Source organism: Macaca nemestrina, chromosome 3, assembly GCF_043159975.1.
Source record: "Macaca nemestrina isolate mMacNem1 chromosome 3, mMacNem.hap1, whole genome shotgun sequence".
NCBI classification, from domain to species: Eukaryota; Metazoa; Chordata; class Mammalia; order Primates; family Cercopithecidae; genus Macaca; species Macaca nemestrina.
Genome location: NC_092127.1, coordinates 103587390 through 103606743, shown reverse-complemented (window position 1 = coordinate 103606743; position 19354 = coordinate 103587390). Strand labels below are relative to the sequence as shown.

Genomic DNA, 19354 nt, shown 5'->3' with positions numbered 1-19354 from the left:
TATCCAAATACCATCACACTGAGTGTTGGGACTTCGACATACGAATTAGGAGGGCACAAAACATTCAGTCCATAACAACAAGAAAGAGGATTCTCTGTGGGGCACTAACTTCTGCTATAGGTAGTGAGGGTTAGGAGAGATGGCATTTATTGCATCCGGGGAAAATCTAAATGGAATTGGAAAATGGACAAAGGAGAGATTTGGTAGGATTCAACTTTCACATTCAACATTCACAGCTGAGCCAAAGTAGAGAGCTGAACACGTTAAATCAAGTAAGGGGTGACTGACTTACATGAAAAATATGCTTGCTACATCATTTTATCCTGAAATTATTTAAATATTTAGGATACTAAAAGAGTTCCAGCTTCTAAATCAGGTACACAGTTACAGTTATTGAGGAAATGTTCTGAGAAATAATAAAAATAAATCTATCACTTCACTGGTTGACTTTAATAATAGCACAATCAGGTTTTTTATTGAACACTGGATGGCAACACTCTTTTATGTACTTTGCTTCATCAAAGAATGTCAGATCTGCAGGCATATGCTTACATGGCTTCCAGAGCCATGGCACTGAGTATTTAAAAAATGAGAAAAGAGTATCAATAAATATTTTGTCTTTAAAGATTTTGTTCTCTAGAGCAGTGGTCTACAACCTTTTTAACACCAGGGACCAGTTTAATGGGGCGAAGGGGAGATGGTTTGGGGATGAAACTGTTCCACTTCAGATCATTAGACATTAGTTAGATTCTCATAAGGAGTGCACAACCTAGATCCCCTGCTGGGCAGCTCACAATAGGGTTTGAGCTCCTATGAGAATCTAATGCCACTGCTGATCTGACAGGAGATGAGGCTCAGGCAGTAATGCTCGCTTGCCTACAGCTCACCTCCTGTGTGGCCCAATTCCTTACCGGCCATGGACTGGTACTGGTCTGCAGCCCAGGGGGTTGGGGACTCCTGCTCTAGACAGAACATACATAGTATATATATATACCCACACCCACCATACACCCATACATACACACACCCATACACATATGTGCACTTTCATGTATGCCTGTAAACACATGCACATACCATCTAATTCCTTTTGTAAGTTTTTGTAGTGTGAACAGTTATGCATAGAAAGGGTGTGTCTAGTATGTAGACATATAGCTCAATACAATGTCCTGCCACTTGACAAACCAGCCTATTGGCAATACCTATAAAATAAACTATTTTGTTTAAAATAAGAAAAAGTAGAATTTAGGTAAATATTGGTTCTCTGTAGTTATATACTGCATACCGTGGAATCACATCTTAAAAATGATTTATGTTCTAAAGTCAGTGCAAATGGTGACAATTGAGAGTGATCAAAATTTCTTCTTAAAGTCCCACAAATCTCTCATAGGTTGTAATATTTTACCAACATTGCCAGTTTTGTTTTGTTTTCTTCCCCCAGCAATAGGACAGATCACTGTGTCTTTGACTGATTGAGGGGACATGAGGTATGAAATCATGTGCACTCAAATTCTGAGAACACATTTATACAGTGAAATACCCCACCAGATGCCAAGGAAACTGATATTGATTGAAAGCATGGAGATGTATTTGTTCCCCTTCACCCTCGCCATGGGAGCATGCATTCATTGAGTGGATGCATTGTGGTGGAATTGCCTGTGTTTTCTAAGTTGCTCCCTCTCCCTTTTTCCTTTTCTCTAGCTCTCTCCTACTAGCTCATTCTCTCATGTTTGCTGAACATGTATAGTAAGGTATTGTAATCAAATACATTGCAACTCTGTGATATATGGCATCCTCTTTATTTACATCCTTGTTTATATGCATGCTTATATATTCTTTGTTGAAGTCACACAGCTACATATCTATGTGTGTACTGTTTGATTCTTAGAAGAGTTTGTTAGGAGCATGAGTTTCATCTCTGATTGCACCATGTTATACTGTTGTGTTCTTGGCCCATCTGGTTGCAAAAGAAAACCATACAAACAGATGTAGAAACCAGTTTCCTCCTCTGGAAAACAATTCAAAAGCTACAAGCCCATCAAATGCTGAGAACTGTCTAGCTATGGCATGGTACAGTAGCCATCATTAAGGTTTTTATCTTAAGATTGATACAGACACAGGTTAATTTCTCAGTTCTGTTTTTGTTTTAGCTTGGAATAACTGTTTATTTAGATGAGTACTTTGTTCATCATTATGTTGGTTTTCTAACCAAGGCGATAGTTCTATTTTGTAATCTCACATACCACCCAGCTACCATGGCCTGACTTCAGTGAAAGTATTTTCCCAGCAGAGATTCAGTGAAATCAGTGAAATTTGAGTGAATAAACTGTACTTAGTGTTAAACCACAATTGGTTATGCGTATTTCTTGCCAAAACTAAAAGGTATAAATTTTGAATGTTTTTTTCATAAGGACAGTTTCAGGTTCTTTCAAGTGTAATGATTTTGACATTGTGTTTAAGAAGAATTTTCATGCTAATTGAAGTCTCCTATGTAAAAGGAAAAAGTCAAGTTCTTAACGTACACAGTTTTCTTTAAGGCATTAAATGCAATGAAAAAGAACCTTCTAGAATATTCTTTGTAGAGATTATGTTGTGATTATTGCAGAGCTCCATCTGTAGATTCAACAGATTTATTGAGTACCAGGTAAGCACTATTAAAGGCATTGGGTATGCTTAGTAAGGAAAGCCATGTCCTTGACTTCATGAAGCATATGGTCTCCTGGCGGGGCAATAGACAATAAAGAACTAAATAAATAGCAATTTAGAGAAGTATCAGGGAGACAAAGGACACAGTTCAGTGACAGAGAATAAAAAGAGGTGACCTAATTCACAGGGTGATTAGTGAAGGTTTTTTGGAAGAGAGATTTTAAGCCAAAACTTAGATAAAAAGGAGTTGAGCATGAAAACAGCTCAAGGCAGTTTTGTAGGCAGAAAGCAGCAAGGCATAAAGAAGCTTGGGTGTTTCCAGAACTGAAAGGAAATAAGAGTGGTTAAGTATGTATGTGTCTGGTATGGGGAGGGATGGGGAGAAGGTGGCATGAAATTAGGTTAGAGAGGTAAACAGGTGCCAGATGATTCAGAGCCTTATTGGCCATGGTAAGACTCTGGATTTTGAAATAAGTACAGTGGGAAGCCAACAGCATTTTCAAATGCTGAGAGTCCTTATCTGATTTGAATTTTTAAAAGCTCACTTTGGCTGCGTTTTGGAGAATGAAATATGTGTGAGCATGTACCTGTGTGTTTGTGTTTATGGCTAAAAATGGAAGCAGTGAGACTCCTCGGAAGGCTATTAGAATCATCTCCTCAAAAGATAATAGTGGACTGCACCATAAGGTGGCAATAGAGATGAAGCCAAAAGGAAGGATTTGAACTATTTTTAGAGGCATTCTGAATTTACTGATTGATTTGATATCCGGGGTGAGGAAGAGTCAGGAGTCAAATGATTAGTTTTCTATATACTTATCTTTGAAACTGGGTGTACCATGGTGTCATTTACTAAGGTCAGGTTTGGGGGAAGATCACATTTCAGAGGGAGATCATGTTCACTTTCAGACACTTAGCATGAAACCTATTGCAAAATTGATTACTTCATCAAACATTGATTGAGCTTCACTGCATGCCAGACATTCTACTGAGTAGTAAGGATATCTGATGTCCCTACACTTATGGAATTACAGAGATGATAGATTTCAGAGTGCTAGAAGAGACCATAGTTGGAAATAATCCAGTCCAGCATCCTCATTTTAAAGATGAAGTGTAGAATTTTAATCATTTTATTTTTCCAGAAATATTAAGACCTCTGTAAAAATTGTGGTTATTTTAGTAAAACTTAATTTTCCTCATCCAACAATAGTTGTGGCATTTTTTTCCCTTAGGAGTATAAGTCTGTTTTCATTTCTGTTTTAATGAATTGTTATAATTAGTCTTCAGTTAGCATTAGTAAAGCATTCTGATGCATTCTGAAATCATAAAAGTATATGCATTTTAGTCAGTTCAGTGGGCAATATAGTCATTGACTTCAGTCAGACTTATAAACAATATATGCAAAAGGAATCAGAAACCATGTTCTAGTGTACACACATTTCTCACTAAGGCATTAATGTACACAAAAGGGAAATTATCTACTTGTATTTTTTATGTTATCAATGGTAGGTTGCTAATAACCTTGAAGCATGTTAGAGGGAATTTTTCAAACTTAATAGAAAGCATGAATTTGAGAGGAAAGAAAAAAATACATAAGGGCCCTAAATAATTTGTTGTGCAATGAATTCTAGATTTGTGTGTGCATGTTTGTGGGGTGCGTGTGTGTGTGTGTGTTGGAATGTTTGTTTTAAGGTCCCATTTAACTTTATAAGTTAAGGTGTTTGGTCAAAGAATAAGTAGGCAGTGATGAAACAGCAAGTTGTGTAGATTTAAAGTTTAAATACCAGGAGATGAAAAAGATTATTTAGGGTGGTCTAACTAAGCATACTTACTATCTAAATTACAGCATTAATTGTTCATTTAGAATGGAGTTCTTGGCTCGTCATAGTAGGTCAGATACTGTGAAGGAAAGGAGATGAAAGTTCCTGCCCTGCGGGCATAGCCAATTGGAAGCATCAGGTATGGTCCAGTCTGCACACACATGGGCACACACCTGAGGGGAGAATGTTTTCTCCAATAAGTGGTTATGGTCATGGAATGCCCCATAGGGCAAAGGAGGTGTCCAGATGTATTGTAGAGACAGGGGCCTTTTTTTTAAGAAAGGAAAAAAGTGCATATTGAATGAGACAGATAATAGTCAAGTGACTTCCTTGAAGTTTAAAAGTAGTTTAAGAGGTGAAGATTAAGGTAAGCATAGTGATAGATTGAAATATATGCCAATGAAAGAGGCAAATCTTCTGCAAAGATGGTTGAAGTTATTAAAATAGGTAATTAGAACGAAGGTTCTGCTTCATCCCTGCAACAGGAATGGCAGGACTAAATTGAGAGAACTTGAATCACAATAATGGAAGAATTGACCCTGAGACTTCAAGGAAGAAACATAAATGACCAAGGACTGACAATAGAAACTTCATGGAATTTATAAGTAGAAATGTATACATGCAAATTGATTAAAAAATTAGCGGTGAATATAAAGATCAGACAGAAAGACAGCTTGTCTTCCAGAATCAATCAGAAATGATAAAACAGGGACTTTGTTTATATGCCTGGACAGGAATAATTTATGCTTTATCAGATAATCATTATATTTATAACCTCATCAGAGACACAAGAGATAGAGAGGGCTTCCCAATTCCTGAATAAATGTTTAGAAATAAACATTAGCAAGAATTTGGAAGAAGCTTTCAGAACAGGAAAATCTCTTTTAACCACTTGTGCCTGGCTCCCCTAGAATGTCCACCTTCTCTGTTTTTACTGGGGCAGTTTTAGCATCTCAGCTGTTGGTTAATATTTTTCCAATGAAGAACTCATTTTCTTGCTTATGTGTAGGTAGTATGGCCTTATACTACTTCACACATAATCTTAAAATATTCCTCATCATGTCACATACTGGAAGACACCACACCCTCCTGAAGCTTCAGAATGGCTGTAGGGGAAAGGAAAAAACTATAGGAAAAACAGGCAAAAGCAGGTACTTCGTTTTTTTTGTTTTGTTTTGTTTTGTTTTTGGTTTCCTCTTAAAGTTTTTCAGCTGTACGAATCCCTGACCAGCCAAAGAAATTTTCGAGGGAATAATCTGGGAAACAGAGGGTAGAAACATCTTGAGATATGTTCCCCTATGTAAGACAAATGTTTTCCATTAAAGTTTTCTAAATAGTCTCTTGAAATGGGGACACACGTCAGGCTAGCTCTTGCCCAGGTAAACCTAAGCCTGCAGGGGCCTGCCCTAGGCTCTGCCCAACAGACACAGAGGCCATAATCTTGAGAGTTATGTTTTAGTTTGTTTTTAGAAATTCCTTCTTCACACATTACCTCTAGAACTTTCTCATTTTTCAGTTCTTCTTAGGTTATTTTTAGAAATTCTTTCTTCACACATTACCTCTAGAACTTTCTCATTTTTCAGTTCTACTTAGGGACAAAGAGCAACCACTCAGCTGCTGAATTCATTTAAGAAGGCAGGACGGCAAAACAAGCTCTCTGCATGTTTCCTCTGGGCATATTGTTGCCAGGTCTGTGGTTTGTGTCTAGAAATTTGACCAATGAGTTGAGGAACATTTTTCACCCCTTTTCCCACTCCTTTCCTCTTCCCTTTTCCTTCCCTTCACTTCTCTTGCTCTCTCTCTCTCTCTTTCTCTCCCTCTTTCTTTCTCTCTTTCCTTCTCTCTTTCTCTCTCTTTCTTTTCTTTTCTTTCTCTCCTCTCCCTCTCTTTCTTTTCTTTCTTCTCTCCTCTCCCTCTTTCTTTTTCTTTCTTTCTTTTTTTTTTTTCCTGGAGAAGAGTGGTTTAAAAGGGAGTTGAATATAACAGAGCACCTCATTATTTTCCTTTCTTTCTGTTTGCTAACTAGGAAAGTCCATAAGCTTGATAATGGAGGAGAACAATGACGCCACGGAGAACCCCCAACAAGGCCAAGGGCGGCAGAATGCCATCAAGTGTGGGTGGCTGAGGAAGCAAGGAGGCTTTGTCAAGACTTGGCATACTCGCTGGTTTGTGCTCAAGGGGGATCAGCTCTACTATTTCAAAGATGAAGATGAAACCAAGCCCTTGGTGAGTAGGAGAAAATGTAAAGCATTAAGGGCCTAAGAAAGCCAAGAAATAGAGGGATTTGCTGGAAACTGATTGGGACTGAGACCACCCAAAGTCCCCTGGTCTCCTTCAGTTCATTGTCATCTTTCACCCTTTTACCCATTGTTTGCTTTGAGTTGGAGATAATAAATTTGCTAATTCAGGCCAAGAGGCAAATTATACTTGTCTAATATTAATTTCAGTTTTTACCAGAGGAGAATGTCTCAGTTCCTCTGGCAAACTTAGTTCATGAGAAAATTTTAATAGACATCTGCTAAAAGATATATTGTAGCCAAAACATCTTTCTTTTTCTCAGGAGTAAATGGAAAGCACAGGTTTGAAGGAAGAACTGTAGGCACAACTTTCAGTAATTTCTGAGACATTTTCAGTATCAATTCTCAGAGGCTTCCCTGCATACTTTAACTTACATTAAATATGGATGTGGTGCTGAACCAAATGACATTGATGCATTCAACCAGCATACATAATATACCCATTCCTCTGTGAATAGTCTCTCTGTTGCTCTGTAGTTCCTTAGTGGTTCTTTATTTGCTTATTTACTTATTTTCTCAACCAAAAGTCTCAAGACTGCAATGAGAGAGAAGAATCATCTTCACCTGCATTTCTGTAGTTGCAACAGTTTTCTCAGATTGATCATGGCTTATCAGTTGATGAGAGGATATGCAAACTAAGGCATCACTTCTGTGTGTTTTTCATCTACATCTATAGGATACATACATGAGAGAAGAATCATTTTAGATTCATTTATATAAACAACCCTAACAGTATGTTCTTGAGGCTATTTCCTCTTGTGTTAAAGTTAAGGAACTTAATTAAGAATTTGAACCAGGTCTCTGCTTTAGTATTTTAAATTCCTAAGGCATTATAATTTCATGATGTTCTTATTCCTCTAATTGAATTCCCTAAAAATAGCAATAAAAATACATGCTGCAAACCTTGGTCATTTTTTTGAAATTGCTACTACTTTTTAGGCATTTACCAGAGCTGGACATCAGGCTAAAAGTTTACATATATTATCTTATGAAATATTTAAAATAATCCTATGAGGTAGGTATTATTAACCCTATTTATGCATGAACACCAAGGTTTATGTGTAATGCAGATTACCCAAAGTCAAACAAACAGTAGTTTAATAATTTGTCTCAAGTAAGTCTGAGTTCATATGGCTTTAGCCCAAGACATTATAAGTAAATTTAGAGGGTCCCATATTGGTTTCATGACACTTATAGTACTTTCCGTATCTGTTATTTCATCTGTTATTGCAACCCGGTGGGGAATATGGGGACTATTTTTACAGAGGAGGAAACTGTGACTTAGAGATATGAAGTGATGTAATCAAGATCATATAATCATTCAAAGATCAGAAGCAAATTGATGGAGTCTTCTGTCTCCTATCTTACCCTCCATGGTTCTTTTCTAATTGCACCTTGTTTTATAATTATCTAATAATCAGATTAAGGTATTACCTTGAATATAAAATTATTTTTACCAAACTCAGAGAAAGGAATCAGGTTAATGTGAAAAGACAGAATTTAAGGGGTCCAGTGTGGGGACTTCGTTATGGAGGAGCACAGTGAATACCGTCTGTGAGAAAATACATAGAGGGCCATATCCCAGGCAATATGATAATATCCTTTTTGAATAATTTAGGGCAGAATTCCTCAAACTAGAGTTCATGTGCACATTCTCTGACATTTGCACATTCTCAAATTTGAGAAACATGGACCACAGGCTTGGATCCACTCTATCATGACTAGTTAGATTGATTAAAAAATTGGAAATATAACTTTTAAAATGTAAAAACTCCAGATTAATTCAAATGAAAATCTACTCAAAATGAAAATTACATTAATTCATAGTATTTCCAAGATAAATAATATTTTTATATTAGCATGTTACTAGTATTACTAGTATTTGTAGACTTACTGTAAATAAAATTAACAAAATAGACTTGTATTGACCAAAAAGTACTAATTCTTTTACAAACCAAACATAGACCATCACCATCCCCTCTAAAAAAGTTTTTAAATTTTTCATTCTATATATTATTTGTTAAAGATTTGTGATTAATAAAGAAGTTAAAATGTAGCATAAATAACTTTATTTTTATTTATTTATTTATTTATTTATTTATTTATTTTGAGACAGAGTCTCACTCTGTAGCCCAGGCTGGAGCGCGGTGGTGCGATCTCAGCTCACTGCAACCTCCGCCTCCCGAGTTCAAGTGATTCTCCTGTCTCAGGCCCCCAAGTAGCTGGGACTACATGAGTGTGCCACCATACTCAGCTAATTTTTTTGTATTTTTAGTAGAGACAGGGGTTTCACCATGTTGGCCATGCTGGTCTTGAAAGTGCTAGGATTACAGGCGTGAGTCACTGCGCCCAGCCTTGGGATAAATAACTTTGAATTATCTTTTTTAACTAACTTCCATACAATTCAAGCACTGATAATTTTAACATTGAGCTTTTTAATGTTTTGCCCTGATGTTTAAACACATGCATACAAATTCAGATTAAGAACTGACAATTTCTATATCAGAGGGAACTTTGTAATATGCAAACATTCTATGTTGTTCTATGAATGGGCTAATTTCTTCCCTTAAAATAGACCAAGTGAGGGTAGATGCCTGGCACATGGTAACTGTTAATAGCATATTTTTGAATGTGTTAATGAGTCAATGGAATGTATCTAGGGCCATGCAGCAGCAGGGCCAGGACTAAGGTACCGTGAGTAATATTGACTGTTTTCAACTCCATCTATCAAAATCATACTATTTAAAACAACAAAGTTTAAGCCACATTAAATAAGCCCTGCAGTGATATATTGTAAAATATATTTAAAAGAATCAGAACATCTAAATGGAGAATAATTGAGCACCTTGAAAAATGTTGAAAGAGGAAAAAAATTTGTCTTAAACCTGTCATTCTGTAGTTGTGGGTTTATGATTGCATGTATGTAGTTGTGTGTATATCTGTGTGTAACAGCCAAAAGGACGTTATTAATGAGTGACAGATGAAGAACTAGGAGTCACTTTCTTGCTCCTACATGCAGTGCTTCTTCTGCTTCATCCTTGCCTTCTCATTAGTCCTCAACTTTTCTTTACCTTTGCTTTTAGTCAGAGGTATTTCTTGTTTTTTTCTTTTCACTTCAATGCTTCCAACATAAGAATGCCCTTGGCCTTCATGTATTTTGATGAGGGCTATTTCAATAATATGGAGAAAATATCATGAGTAAAGTTTCAAAAATTCATCCTTTTAAACATTCCTAACCAGCTGGAAAGATTCAATAAACTTAACTTGCTTTTTGTTTTTTTTTTACTTTCTTAGAAGGCACTTTTTTAAAAAAATTAATTTATTATTATTATTATACTTTAAGTTCTAGGGTACATGTGCATAACGTGCAGGTTTGTTACATATGTATACTTGTGCCATGTTGCTGTGCTGCACCCATCAACTCGTCAGCACCCATCAACTCGTCATTTACATCAGGTATAACTCCCAATGCAATCCCTCCCCCTTCCCCCCTCCCCATGATAGGCTCCGGTGTGTGATGTTCCCCTTCCCGAGTCCAAGTGATCTCATTGTTCAGTTCCCACCTATGAGTGAGAACACGCGGTGTTTGGTTTTCTGTTCTTGCGATAGTTTGCTGAGAATGATGGTTTCCAGCTGCATCCATGTCCCTACAAAGGACACAAACTCATTCTTTTTTATGGCTGCATAGTATTCCATGGTGTATATGTGCCAGATTTTCTTAATCCAATCTGTCACTGATGGACATTTGGGTTGATTCCAAGTCTTTGCTATTGTGAATAGCACCGCAATAAACATACGTGTGCATGTGTCTTTATAGCAGCATGATTTATAATCCTTTGGGTATATACCCAGTAATGGGATGGCTGGGTCATATGGTACATCTAGTTCTAGATCCTTGCGGAATTGCCATACTGTTTTCCATATTAATTCAAGATGGATTAGAGACTTAAATGTTAGACCTAATACCATAAAAACCCTAGAGGAAAACCTAGGTAGTACCATTCAGGACATAGGCATGGGCAAAGACTTCATGTCTAAAACACCAAAAGCAATGGCAGCAAAAGCCAAAATTGACAAATGGGATCTCGTTAAACTAAAGAGCTTCTGCACAGCAAAAGAAACTACCATCAGAGTGAACAGGCAACCTACAGAATGGGAGAACATTTTTGCAATCTACTCATCTGACAAAGGGCTAATATCCAGAACCTACAAAGAACTCAAACACATTTACAAGAAAAAAACAAACAACCCCATCAAAAAGTGGGCAAAGGATATGAACAGACATTTCTCAAAAGAAGACATTCATACAGCCAACAGACACATGAAAAAATGCTCATCATCACTGGCCATCAGAGAAATGCAAATCAAAACCACAATGAGATACCATCTCCCACCAGTTAGAATGGCGATCATTAAAAAGTCAGGGAACACCAGGTGCTGGAGAGGATGTGGAGAAATAGGAACACTTTTACACTGTTGGTGGGATTGTAAACTAGTTCAACCATTATAGAAGGCACTTCTAAAATGAGAGTAAAAAACCCTTGAAATTTATGTCCTCCTTGTCCTTGGTTTAAGTTCTCAATTTATTATAATAAATTTTCACTGAGTTGTTTTACTCAATAAAAAGAGTCAAATCAAACTCCATCATTATCCTTATTATGAAAAACTGCTCATCTGTTGAGGGAAAGTAAAATTATAATCATAACAGGCTACCCTGAAAATGCTGAATGCTATGAATACATGGGTACAATTAGTAGCAAGGAGTGAATGAGGACTGTCTAGAGGGCTTGGGAAAGGCTGCATAAGGCAAGAGGTGACCCTGACCTGGGATTTGAAGGTCGATGTGAGTTTTACAGGTAGATAAATTGGGGAAAGGAATTCAGAGCAGAGGAAAGACATGGAGTTGTAAAATAGGTATCTATAGCTAGCTCCATATTGCAAGGGTGAATATATGGCAAGAATGCAGTTAGAGAGAAACAGGGGACCCCGATGGAAAAGGGATTCCTTAGTAGGCAATGAGAAGCTATTTCCAGAGCACCTGTGATGCTCAAACTACACAACTATGTTAATCTCAGAAAGGAATCATGACAGTTGTTTCCTAATACATTGAAAACTTAAGTTAATAAATAAGAGTTTCTCAATTAGATTTTCCTTACATCTCTGTCTTCAATTTTTATTGCTATGAGAACACACGATATCTGATTTAGTGCATTTTGTACTTAAATATTTGAACTTACTATGAATGTTTCATGTTCTTATTCAACTTGCACTTTGCCTTCCAAATATTCAACAACCTGCACAAATTTGAGAACTTAGAAAGTTTCACTGCCACTTTTCTTATATTTTCTTTTTGAGCAGAAGGCAAAGGTACCTCAAGGCTATCCTCTCTCTGGAGACGGCACCTGATTTGTAAACAGTGACTTTCCAGCACTTAGCCAACAGTACCTGGCAATATATGAGAGACTTACCTCATAATATAGCTATTTAATATTTAATATAAATCAAACTAAACATCCTCAGTATCTTGTAATTTTTTAATAGAAAAAAAGCAGCTTTAGTTCATCTAGGACAAAACTGTCTCCAGAATCCATTATCTACAAGTATTTGCACTTATATAGATTTTATTCAGAGCATATTTTAAAAATAAAGTTGATTTTGATTGTTTCTATAAAAACAGGAAGGTGATGCATGTAGGCCATTTTTGAAAGTACATTAATACATCTATAATTATTGTCACTCACAGGCCACTACTATAAACATTTTATAGTGCTGAATTTTTCCAGTTTTTAAAGTAATATCTTTTCTATTTTAATTTATCTTACAAATTTCATTATATTTACATGCAGAGGAAAAACTGTAAGATCATATTGTACAGAAGAATCTATAAAAAAGAATCTTCCCCCTACACCGCACACCCCCAAGGACTTTGGATATCTATTAGAAAGGGCTTAAAACACATGTGAACTGAATTCATGACAATATCTGTTCTTGCATGCTTCATTAATCATGACAAATGACCATGGCCTTGTCAATACAATAACATGGGGGGAGCAGCCGAGTCAGAGATGAAGTATGATTATAGTTATCTTAAAAATAAGGAAATCGTGCAGGTTTTGTTAAGTGAATCCAGTGATAAATTTTCCTAATGACTTTTTTATTTGCCTATTAAATAGAAGTAAAATTCCTATTTTACTTCTATTATGTAGCATATTACTACTTAAATAAAAGCTAAGGCTCAAGCTTGGCCATACTAGAGAAAGCCTCTGACATAGGCTTGTGCTAGAGTTTGACACAGCGGGGCATCGATTTTCAGAAGCCAGTCTGAAACTCCTGATAAAATGACTAAAATCCAAACAGGCACCAACCCAATTAATCTGGTCTAGACTTTCTACAACAGATTGATCCAATTATGTGAGGAAGGTTTTTTCTGTACATGATGAAGATGATACTATATTAGATCACAGTGGATTTTCTTAACTTAGAGAACAAAGTGATTTTGAGTGAATTATAACCTGAGGGTTGACCTCTAAATGTGCAAGGATTGACTGCTGATTTAAGAGTAAGCTCTCATTTTATATTTAATCAAACTCGTGTGTTAATGAAATCCAGAAATCTCTAAGACAATTGCTGTCCTGTTAACATTTATGAAGCCAAAGCCTCGATGAAGTATTTAAAATAATACTAGAAGCATTGAAACTTAGATATCATCCTCAAATTTAAAACTAACTTTCTGGGTAGCATCTGAGTCTTTTGGTGTTGAAAATGACACTAAGATGGTACAATGCATCATCATAAATTCTTAAGAACTCTTAGCACTTTCCTAGAAATTATTATATAAAGTTATAGAAAGTATTATTTATATAAAATATTATTTTATTCCACTGTTATTTAAAATTTTATTGCTTTCCTCCTCTACACAGCAATATAGGAATAACTCTTTTAAGAGTAAAGACATAGAATGCAGAATAAAATTATTCGAATTGAATCTTAGCTCGTACAGTTACTAATTTGGATACATTGGGCAAATGAATTAGCTGGTATAAGCTTCAATTTACTAATCTGTATATGAGATTATGATAGTAAATAACTCATTATATTATTTTGGGGATTAAATAAGACATTTTATGTATCTGATTTTGGAAAGCATTGGTACATGGTAAGCATGAAAGCAACATTAGTATTTTTATAAATTAGTATGAGAAAAATAGAATTTATTGTTTAAGATATTAATACTACTCATTCATTTGATTTATTTAAGTGAACACATATTTATAGATTTCTGATGTACCTACAGGTATTATTCTAGATTCTAGCAAATATATATATATATATTTATATTTATAAAATGTATATATTTATAATATATAATAGGAAAACTGTATATTTATATAAATAGATCCCTCAAAATAAGGATTTAGAAAGAAGCAGCTCAGGTGAAAGTCCAAAATGATTCTAGGTAAGTAATGAAAGTTTACTTCAAACAACTATTTAGAAACCTAGGCTGCCAGTGATTTTGCAATTTTAACTTTTGGCTTCCAAATTCACCATGGGGATATAAAATAGAGTATTGCCTAAAAGGATCGAATGGACCAGGCATGGTAGTGGCCCTTGCCACTTCTGTTCACATTTGGTTAAATGGTACTGAGTCACATGAGCACATCTAACTGCAAAGGAGGCTGGACATGGCGCCTAGATTGATCCTGGGAGCAGAGGAGCGTGACAGTGAGAATTCTGCTATAAGTGACTAAAGTAATACCAGGCATTTGTGAAGAAGGAGTTACATTCCAGTGGATATTAGGCATAATTATAGTTATTATACAATGTAATAAGTATTTTAATAAAGATAAAATAGGGAACCATTGGAAGTCATAGGAGGAACCCCTACCACCACTTCAAAGTTCAGAGAGAACTTCTCAAAGGAATAATTTAACCTGAGAATTGAAGGATGGTATCTGTAGCTGCTGGAGTGGTATTTATGGCAAAGAAAAGGTGTAGGCCATGGCACTTTGGTAAATTGTTAGAAATCGATAATGGTCAAGTATTCCCATACCTAAGAAAGAGGACAAGAAGAGAGAGAGATTTGGAGAAGAAAGCAGAGGCAAGTTTGTTGCAAGTTTGTTAAGAGTCCAGGAAGCAGTGGTAAATATCTCAGATTTTATCTTGAGACCTTACATTTTCCCTGCCTTTATATGCCCATTTTTCTTGGTTTATTAGACTTAAAGCTAAACAGTTAAAATAGAACTCATTCTATATACAGTTCACTGTGAAGGAATCCAACATGCCTGCCTATCCAAAAAGGCCTTCCATGACAGTCCTGCAACTCCTATAATTGACTATTTTATATTATTATATAATCCCTGGAAAAATTATGAAAAGCAACTATGCTATAGATAAATACTTGACCTGCCATCATTCCATTAGCATGTAAGTAGGAATTACAGGAATACTTCTTAGGTCGCTTTTGACTGTAAGAGGAAGAACTAAGAAAATCTGTCGCTGCTGGAGAGGGCACCTGAGATGGAAAAACACAAAGGATATCTTGCACAAAAGGAGATTGATGGGCAGAGGGATCACAGCATGTGAGACCATTTTCATGCTCATAATTTTCTCCAGAATTAATTTGTCTGGTATAGGCACTTCCCTGGGAAGCAGTTGAGTTCACTTGTTTTTTGTGCAGTTTCTAGAATCAGATTGCCTGGGTTCAGTCTAGACTCACTGCTAGCTATAGGGCTTGGCTAAGTTCATAAAATTCATTATTCTCATTTGTAAAATATACATCATAAAATACCTATCTCAGAATAGTTGCTAACAATACATGAAATAATGTTTCTAGAACGCTTACACAGTACCTGGCCATATATAAAGCAGTTAATAAATAATAACTATTGATGTTACTATCATCATCATCATTTCTACCACCTTTGTCCATCAGGATATATTAACACAGCAGTTTAGAAACTAAGATCTATAATATATACTTTATTAATTGTATAATGAATGGAATAATAGATGATCAGCCCATGTAAGATTTACAAGGAGGTGCTTTTCATTGGTCATGCTAACTTCAGAGCAGAAAATAACTTGTTTTCACTTGTCACCTATGCTGTCAAACATTGAACTTACATGGAAAGATTTCAGAACAATACTATCCTTTGTAGTACGCCTTTTCTCTTTGTTTAAATTACTTTTTTGGGCTCCTTCAAAGTTTATCAAAATGGTTATGATGACAGCCAAGGAGACTTGAAGAATTCTCTTTGCAAAACCGGCTACCCCAGAGAGAGGCAGCACTGGTTTTCTGGTTTCTCAGCACCAGTTTGAAGGGACAACTACTGGAGTTGAATCCCTTCAGTTCTATTCTCACATTCACTCTTATTAACTGAAGGCTTTTCTATTTATGATGCAATTCAATATATGGAACCAGGTGGTCCGTATTCAGACTATCTCATGTACACAAACTCAGGAAAATTTCCATTATACCAATTAGAGAAGAAACTTTAGGGGAAAAAACCAAATGAGTAAAGATATAATTTGAATATTTACATTTTTGGTGTTTACAGCAATGTGTTTTAAAAACCTATTTTTTTGCCCTTGATATATTAAATATTTCATAGCCATTTGTTACTTGTTCTCTTCAGGTTTTTTTTCTTTTATTTTTGCTGTTCAATTTTTGTGTCTTCTCTTCTTTAGCTTTATCTTGCCTAAATCCAGCTGCTTCTCATTTTTTAGAGCTATCACCATATGTTCATTCATTTGGTGACTATTTATCAGTTATAAACTCTGAATTACAATTTTAGAATGTTGAGATCACTTTTTATGTACAAGGAAGCTACCAGGATACAAGATTTATTGTTCTCACTTTCTGAAATTTGGCTTTTCTTCTTTTAGCATAATGTTTTCCAGGTTCATTCATGTTGTAACATGCTATCAGTACTTTATTTCTTGTTTTGTTGAAAAAATATTCCATTGTATTAATATAACAGTTTTTTAATCCATTTGTCGGTTGATGGACATATGGGTTGTTTACACTTTTTAGTTATTATAAATAATGCTGCTCTGAATATTCATTTACAAGTGTTCGTGTAGCCATAGGTTTTCATTTCTCTTGAGTATACACCTAGGAGTGGAATGACTGGATCATATGGTAACTGTATGTTTAACCTTTTGAGGAACTATGTTGATGATTTTTATTCAATTTCAATCTAATTTAAAACTCAAGCCTCAAACTTGATTTAAATCTCATCTGTGTCCCTTCACACCCTGTGTGTGTGTTTATGTGTGTGTGTGAAAGACAGAGAGAGAGAGAGAGAGAGAGACTGAGGCAGAGAAACTGTGGGCTGGATAATCCTTCCTTGTCTTTGAAGTCTCTGTTACTGCGAACTGGTGAGAACAGGTGAACAAAGACGAACGAATCTCTGTCTAACAGCCCTTTGATGTTGGCGGACTACATGTCCATACTGGTTGCTTATGCGTTTCTGGCTAATTTGTTGCTGTTGATGACCGTCTCGACTTCCCAGGTTCCTGATGTTGTCTTCACCTTTCAGCTCTCAGAATTGGCAGTACACCCCACAGCTTCTTGCTGAAGTCCCATCACCTGGGGACCCACTTTTCATTATTTCACATGAACTCACTGGAAATGCATACATGGTTGCCATGACAAATATGATGTTGCAGGCCCCTCCACATGGCCCCCAAATTTTCTTTGCTCTACACATTTTTTCCAATTCTTTTGTCTATTACTCAAGGATAAGTGCAAAGCAGCCTCAGCACGTAATAAACTGAGGGGCGAACTCCCAGTCTCTCCAGTCGCCAGTGACTGCTGGAGTTTTATCTTCCTTGACTCAAGGGTGTTATGGACTCCCCTTTCAGATGTTTTGCCTGTAGCAGGAAGCGGAGGACAGATAGTGGTTCTGGCCACAGTGATCGCGTCTAACTGGGTTTGATTCTGTTCTGTTGTTCTGTTGTCTCATAGAAGAGTAAGGCACTTAGTACCTCTTCATTTCAGTTTTTAGATTCCAGAAACCTGTCAGAGACAATAGAATAATTCCTATTTAACATCTCATTACAAAAACCCATGTTATACTCTTATATATTTGAAACTACCTCTTATAAATCAAATGTACATACTTTTTATTCTCCCAGATAAGTGGAACTAATATTTTCTCATCAATGAATTATTCCACAATTGTAAAAATCCTTCCTGTTTCTGACTTATGATTATTAACTTGAAATAATATTCTATTCTGCTTATGAACCAGGTACCTTGCCATATACACAAATATGCTTTTAATATTTTAAAATATTAAAGTATTAAAATAGAGCATAAGCATTACATATATTTTAACTTATGATAAATTATTTCTCTTCTGACTTATTGTTTATGTTTGTGTCATGGTGATTAGAAAAGATTAGTAGAATCAATTCTATTTATTAGCAGAATCCTTAACTCATCTTTGTGAACCTGACTTTCTACTTAAACTTGTTTTTCTAGATATGGCATTACAGATGCTTACATAATATGTAATTCTTCACTCATGTTTAGAAATAAAATAGTACAGATAAACTTATTCTACTTTGTGGCCAATCTTGAGAACATTTAAGGTAAAGAATTGAATCTATGGGTAAGAGCTCACTGACTTAGATATGAATTGTAAATGCCATAGTACTGGCCTTGCTTGAAGGATGCGCTGATTATTTGAATAAACCAAAGTAGCTCTAACTTAACTGTTTTTTTTTGTTTTTGTTTTTGTTTTAACATTCATAACCTTCTCCAGGGGAGGGAGAAAACATTAGCAGTAAGATTCTAATACAACTTTTGGACAGCTTTTCAGTGCTAAATTTCTGTCTATTTTGAAACGTTTTCTAGTTTATTTTTAAATGCCAATATTTAATAGTTACATTTTCTCTAGATTTTAAAGGAGATTTTCTACCTGTCAATTTTTGTTTTATACATATATAAAATGCATGTGGTGGTAAATAAGCTAAAGGTACTTTTGGATTATGGACTTTATTCTTCTATTAATGAGTTACGTTACCTTGTATTAGTCCCTTCTTTCTGTACTTCCTTTATCAAATGAAGAGATGAGCTGATGGCTTCAGAGTTGCTATTCAATCCCAGGTTTCTAGAAGTTTTGTGTAGCCCCACAAAAGTTCCTGCTTTTAAAAAACCAAGTTATCATAATTCCTTCAATGAGCTAATACTTTGTTTCCCAAATCATTGAATTTGCCTATGAAATTTGCATTGCAATATCCAAAGATATTTTGGAAATGAGACAGTCTGCCTTTAGAGTATCCTACGGAAAAATGAGCAGTAATTCCATTTTCAGCCTGTGAGAAGATGTGTAAATATTCTGTTTTCTATCTTAGACTGAATTTTGAATATTGAAGTAAATATCTTGAAGCCAGTTTTAGTCATTACCACAAATAGTGACACTATGGCTTATCTAAAATATATAGTGTTTTCAAAAATGCCTCTTTAAGGAATCATCATTTTACATGCAATTTTGATAAATACAGTGTTTATTTAAAATGTTGTCTCTGTTTTTGATTCTTTAAACTGCTTGAGAATATTTTAAAGATATGGACAATCAGACTGTC

General features: G+C 35.6%; 1 protein-coding gene across 4 annotated transcripts in view; it reads left to right on the top strand.

Annotated features, from left to right (window-relative positions):
* Window positions 1-19354, top strand: part of LOC105479670 (Rho GTPase activating protein 24) — a 531861-nt gene that overhangs the window by 88308 nt on the left and 424199 nt on the right. For 3 of the 4 annotated variants that reach the window (XM_071092610.1, XM_071092608.1, XM_071092611.1), the window contains exon 2: window positions 6490-6689. In XM_071092610.1, the coding sequence (XP_070948711.1) occupies window positions 6510-6689 (180 nt within the window). In that variant the 5' untranslated portion in view covers window positions 6490-6509. Of the gene's footprint in view, window positions 1-6046; window positions 6153-6489; window positions 6690-19354 lie in introns of all 4 variants that reach the window. The other variant, XM_071092609.1, reaches the window with a different exon arrangement.